This window comes from Octodon degus, unplaced genomic scaffold (genome assembly GCF_000260255.1).
Source record: "Octodon degus isolate 3935 unplaced genomic scaffold, OctDeg1.0 scaffold00080, whole genome shotgun sequence".
Lineage (NCBI taxonomy): Eukaryota > Metazoa > Chordata > Mammalia > Rodentia > Octodontidae > Octodon > Octodon degus.
The window spans coordinates 10,728,697-10,735,368 of NW_004524656.1; the positions used below are offsets into that span (position 1 = coordinate 10,728,697).

Sequence of the window (6,672 nt, forward strand, 5' to 3'; positions counted from 1 at the left end):
ACCCTGCTACACCTCCAGCTCCTTTTTGTTTCTTCTGAGGCAGGGTCTCACCAAGTTACTAAGTTACCCAAGTTCAAGGGTTGCCTGGAACTTAGGATCCTCCTGCCTCTGCCTGCCCCAGTTCTGGGTTTGTAGAGATCCCCAGCACATACTTTGCTTCTTACCAACCTATGCAGTGCTGTCGAGTTCAAGCACCCATCAGAACCAGCTGGACTGTTTGGTACAAATCAGTGCTGAGCCTCACTCTCCAGAACTTCTGATTCTGTACTTCTGAAATGAGGCTTAAGCATGTGGATTTGTAATAAGCTATAGGGTGAAGAGGAAGCTACTGGCCCAGGGACATTCCTGAGAGATTTCCGTCCTAGATGATGTTACCTTCCTGCTCCTTGGTTTAGCCCAACCTGTCTGCTGTGTGTTTTCTTCTATACGAAAGTTTCCCCTGATTTTTTTCACCTCCAATGTAATCACCTCCAACACAAAAGCCACCCAGTCCACAACTTCCTGTGAGTGTCTCACACTCTGGCTTTATCTTCAGCCATCCTTCGCCTTACAAGTCTCCAGGAGTCTGTTTCCCACAGTCTGGCATCTCACTGAGAGTTGGCTCAGGCCACTCTGTCACTAGAATATTCCAAGTGCCTAGTAAGGTAAACATGAAGTCTCACAAATTTTACTCTTGTGCCAAAAGTAGATCTGCTGGGACTCTCAGTAGGAAATCCACAGTTGGCTAGCTAGATTTTTTAATAGTACATTAAAATTAGGATTAAAAATATGTACTGATAATATAAAGGTATTCATTTAACATTTGTCTTTGTACTTGGGGGAGTACACTACATTTTAGAAAAAAATCTGTAGTGTTAGACCGTATGTATTTTTCCTGAAAAAACACTAAGGCATTTGTCACCATGACACTTACATGCTCCTAAAGTGCCCCTAATGTGGTCCTTTTTAATCCCAAATTCCTTACCTAGTCAGAGGGACATCATAATCCTGCCCAGATCAGACTACCCCAGGAAGGATTAGCAGAGCAAGACCAGGAACTGGGAAATCTAGTGCTGTCAACAAAAGCTGCCTTCCTCCCATATGCTAAAGCAGCTGTTCCTTGGGATTATGAGGACACGGAACAAAGCAAGCGAACGATGTCCCTGCTGAGGTAACCTAAGCTATAAACCCCTTTCCTTACAGTAATCTGTGCAAGAGACCAGAGTCCATCCAGTCACTGCTGCACAAGCTGAGTACTTGCTGATAAATACTCTTGCAGCCCATCACTACTGGACTGCTGAGTGGTGCTGTTGTTAAGTGCACACGCTTCATGACCCTGCAGAGTGACACTATTGGAGAGTACACATGTCTCTTGTAGATTTTGCAGAGCTGTGTCACTGTTGACACTGTGTCCCATGTGGACGTTGGGAGAGCAGCGCTGCTGAAGAGTATGCAGCTCTTGTGAACCTTCCGAGGGCCACCGTTAGGCCCCTGTGTTTTCTTACGGGTCCTCCCCAGGAGGGATCAACTAGCCCTGTCCCCTGTCCTTAGTTTTAAACTTTGTATTTCATAAGCCATCTCTTGGCATTTCTTAGTCTCTCAGGAGCCCACTCTGCTACCCTAGCATAGCTGGACCATGGCCACACACCTTATTAAAAACTAAGAATTGTGAAAACTTGTAACCTACAAGATGTGTCCTTACAAGATAACCTCACTTACTTTCCTATCACGATTCCCCCATAGAACTCTAAAAAAGAAAAAAAATAAACCCTTTTCACTTTAAAGACATAAGTAGCTGAGAAAGTAACACTTCTAATTCTACAGCTGGGATTGCAGGACAGAACCCTATTTTTAAAATGTATTACTACATTATAGATGGGCCTGCCCCTTAGCTCAGTTCTTTAAGTGGCTGCTTCAACAAAGCAGTCAGGCTCAGGTTGCTGTGGTTCGATCCCCACAGCACAAGCCAGCCAAACCTGCCCTGAAGGCATTTGGAGCCAAAAAAAAAAAAAAAAAAAAAAAAAAAAAAAAATCCTTCTTATTCAAATAACAGAACTTAACAAAAAAAGGGGCTATAGATGAATGTTCATTTTGTGTCTGTGTATTCAAATTGGTTAGGATAGATATATAGTTACATTCTCTTAATGAATACAGGGATTTGTTCTAATAGCGTTTGTAAATAGAATATCATGTCCGCATCTTGTACAGCAATTAACCACTAAGAAGAATGTATGCAATGTATTAATTATTGAAACTGTCCTACCAATTTGGTTTGAAACTGTCCCATTGCTATTTGTTTCTCAATAAAATTATGGGGGAAAAACACATTGATTTGGGCAGAGAATAAAAATACTAGAGGATCTACATGAGGATTGGAAATAAAAAAAATAAAAATAAAAAATAAAATGCATTGCTACACTATTATAAAAGAAAGGGAAACAGACATACTTCAGGGGTGATGGGGAAGAAAGATATCAAAGAATAGAGTTGGGTCTAAGAAAGGGCCTTAGAGCTTAGCAACAGAATGGTCCATCGGAGGTCCTGGTTATTTAATTCCCTGTGAACCAACTCTTTGCATATGAGCTAAATCACACATAAATACACTCTGATCTGTATATCCAAGCGCTGGAGAAAAATAAAATTTAGACTAGAGTAGAGAGTCTAGGAAGGAAATGTGTCTACTGGGAATTAAACACATTAGCGTCATGAAAACAGCCCATTGAAAAGCATGATCAGGGCTCAAAATATGTGAATATCTGTCATCCCAGTAACTTTGGGTTTCCTAAGACTCCTCGCCAGAACACTGTACCAGAATGTTTCAACCAACCCAGGCTTCAGTGAAGATGACCTCTAGAGGGGGCAAAGTGGCCGAAAGGAAGTGTGAAATCAGGTGCAAGTCGCCTCCATGCTGTGTTAAGGCAAGATTCTGAGACCTTCAAAATCAGCATGCTTTCCTATGGCTCCATGATCATTTTCTTTTACATATTAATAAAAATTTTATTTAAAAAAAGCACAATACCTTTTGGGTGAGCCATCCGATAAAAGGATATTTACATATTTAGATAAGAAAATCAGTAAGTGAAGGCAAGGTAAAGGTAGAAGGGAAATCATATAGAGATATAGGATCAGCTGTGCCCTGCCCCCTCCTGTCATCATAATGTTTGAATCGAATTTGAACTTGAAGTTCCAGGATATTACTCTGTCCAATTTGTTCTCCTGAATGTGTGCCCAAAAACTAAGGCATGTGTGTAGCAGCAGTTCTCAAATTGTGGAACCAAAATCTCTTAAGTGACCCATAAAGTAAGCATTCTGCAGTCAAAGAAATTTGGGGAATATTTTATCCCTGTTTGAAAGTATTAAAGTTTATGAGAAATCCTGATGCAAAGCATCCCATTTAATCACCATTTTATTTTGCGTTCCACTTATCCTTTCATTCAGCAGTCACTGAGAACCTTCTTGGTGTCATGCAAGGGGCGTGTGAGACATACTGTTGGCCCTCAAAGGCTTCCTGATACCAATAAATGCCCTCTGAGGCCCTCCTTCTCCACCCGTGGTTCTTGGGCATTCCAGTGTGCCCAAGCCTCAGGTTCTATCCCCTCCCTAGAATGGATTATCCTCAAAATTCACATGGCTTCCTCCTCTATACCATTCAGGTTGCTGCTCAAGAGGGCATTTCTTGGTCATCCTTTTAAAATAACATCCACCATCACATTTGAATCCTTTATTCTAATGACTTGCTCCCACAAATCTATTTATTTATTGTCTTTCTAGCCTCTAAAATGTTAATTCCGAACTCTTAAGGCTGTGACTGGAAAATAGAAGGTACTGACCATTGGCAAGTTGATTGGTAATGAAAACAAAGCTATTGCTTCTCAGAGCTTAGATTTTAGCAGACTATATTAAAATACATTGACATTGTAACAGTGTAATAACTGTTATGTTGGCAAGGAATATAATGCAATGAAAGAATATAGCACTGGTAGGTACTTCAGTGATCTGGAATGCCTCCTGGAGGGCTTGACTCCAGACTAAGGGCTGTGATATTCTAAAAGCTGAGAGAAAACACTGTTCATTTGTGAAATACAATGAGTTCAAGTTGTCCTACAAAGAGCAAAGCAGCATACCTGTGAGACAAGAGCCTACAGAATTAGCAACTCCTTATAAACGTGACAGAGTTTAAATTTATTTTCCTGTAGGGTCAAGGGGTCATATTAAGAGTTTTAGGCAAAGAAAAGTAAAAAACACTTTTGCATTTCAAAAACATTAGTTTAGATGTAGTGTAGAGAATAGATTGAAAAATACCTGTTCAATGTTATGTCTAAGATGTTTGATATTCAGACAGATAGTGAGGTTAAGCTCAACTGCCTATGTTTTAGGGTAATAATATCATTAAGCTTCTCTTCTGGAGGGCTAACAGCTTAAGTTTGCAGACCAAAAATTAAAGAAAAAGAAGGGCTGCAAGGACAGCCAACATTTTGGGCCTAGTCTTTCAAAGTCAGTGAGGACTCAGGACATAAGAGAACCTGTTCTGTAACATCTGTAACTCAGTGATGTCGCAAATTTTCTGATCAAGGAGATTATGGGGCCACAGAGGAAAGTGACTGATGATGTAGAGTGTGCCTAAGGAGAGTCACATGGAAAGAAAACATCGTCTCAGGCTTTCACAGAGAGCACATTGGTCAAGGGGTGGCCATGACTCATCCACATGGCTGACACTCACAAAGGATCTACAAATTGCGGTACAGGGTTTCAGGGTAAATCCTGAGGGGATTTGACTGACCTTGTCAGATACAGAAGTTGCATTTTTTGTTTTATAGGTCTTGCTTTGTCTTGGCCTTAACCATTCAGCAGAAAAGTATAAAAACAAGGTATAAAAAGTAAAACCATATTAATATGATGAGCTGTAAAAGGCTCAAGTCAACAACTTTGGACATTGCCAGTCCTATGGATAACCCACTACTATTATGGACTACTGGACTATATTAGAATATTTTGCTGAATTCACACACCTACATTATTTAAATCATGGGCCCAGGGAGATGGCTCAGTGTAATAAACAAGCACAAGGGCCTGAGTTCAATCCCCTTTTCTGAAAAAAAAAAATCTTTATATATAAATGGCAATGGAATATCCATCTCTGACAAAACTAAGCAAAAAAAAAAAAGGAATATAAATGAAGGATCACTTTTTATCTGCATATACAAAATAGTTAAGGTAGATATACAGCTACTTTCTCTTAATTCAATGAGAAGAAAGATTTGTACTAATAGTGTTTGGAAAGGATATCATGTCTTTATCTTGTACTATGAATAACTATGACAAAGACAACAATATGCAATGTATTAATTATTGAAACTGTCCTACTAACCTGCTTTGAAACTGTCTCATTGCTATTTCTTTCTCAATAAAACTAAAAAAGAGAGAGAGAGAGAGAGAGAGAGAATAGATTGAAAGAAACATGGACAGGGGCAAAGAAACCAGTTGTGGAGATTATCACACAATTTAATTCATGTATGACAATAGCTTATTCAAAGATGAAGGTAACAGATAGACAATTGATAATTTATAGAATTTGATGACTCATTGAATCAATGGGTAAACTGAATAACAATACTGTTCACTTCTCTGGCATTAATACTGTGTAGAATTAGTATACCATGTAGTATATTATCATAAATGCAAATCTACAAATATTACTGAATCAGGAAGCATTGCAAGCAACATTGAAAAGCAAAAGGTATTATTATGTACAGAACTTCACTGATTATATTACTTTTAACAAATAGCTCTCCAGGTGAGCTCATGCATCTTACAAGCATCCTACTGACTGAGCTGACTGGTAAGATTGGACCTAATTAATTCATTCAACATCAGTTGACATAAGACACCTTGATTAGAGTTTGGTCTGATTCAAAGTCTACCTTCCTGTTGTCCTTATTATATTTGAAGGCAGGTTTACCTGTGGAAAAGTCTCCATTCTTCCTTGCTAAGATAGGAAATGTCTCTGTTCCTGGTGCTCATGTGGGTCAGAGCCTCACAGGAAATATGTGGAGGCTTCACACAGTAGAAGGCTTCTTGGTCTCGAGCATCCAGGTACTCACACAATTCAGCACTTGAGTTAAGGGTCAGGCCACATTCAGAAAGGACTTGGGAAGTGCCATTGGCAAACCGGCCTGTGAAGATCACCCTGTCGTAACCTTGGTTCCTCGCCCTCCAGAGGGCTGACGCCCCTTCACTGGGGTGCATGAGTAGCACAGACAGGGAGACCTGGCCCTCCCAGAACAGAGTGAAGCTGACAAGGTAGGTGCCGTTGTTGAAGTCCGTCACCCTCCCTGACGCACCGGCCTTCAGGCCTGCGGAGGACATCCTGGCCTTCAGGAAGTCCCCACCATATTCCTTCCTGCGTCCCAGGTGGTCCCTCACCTCCAGTCGGACATCCAGCTGGTCCCCCCTGCAGTACGAGTCTCGAGGGTTCAGGAGGGTGGCCACACTGTGAGCAGCACTGGTGGTGGCATTCAAGTATGTGAAGGGTCTGGGTGGGGTCAGCTGGTGCATTTTCTCCAGGATCTCCCTGATTTGCAGTTCAGTTTCTGTTGGTGAAACCGTTGGGTTCTGAAATGTTTCAGACTGTGAAAATCTTTTGAAAATGCTCCATTGTTTCAGGATGGTGGGGTTTCTCAAGTGGAACAAGAA

General features: G+C 40.8%; 1 protein-coding gene across 1 annotated transcript in view; it reads right to left on the reverse strand.

Moving 5' to 3' along the window:
• Positions 1–6,672, reverse strand: part of LOC101579859 (NXPE family member 2) — a 40,795-nt gene that overhangs the window by 11,602 nt on the left and 22,521 nt on the right. Inside the window, exons 3-5 of the mRNA XM_023721213.1 lie at positions 5,939–6,672; positions 5,817–5,830; positions 3,158–3,195 (exon numbers count right to left, since the gene is read on the reverse strand). Of these exons, the coding sequence (XP_023576981.1) occupies positions 3,158–3,195; positions 5,817–5,830; positions 5,939–6,672 (786 nt within the window). The remainder of the gene's footprint in view (positions 1–3,157; positions 3,196–5,816; positions 5,831–5,938) is intronic.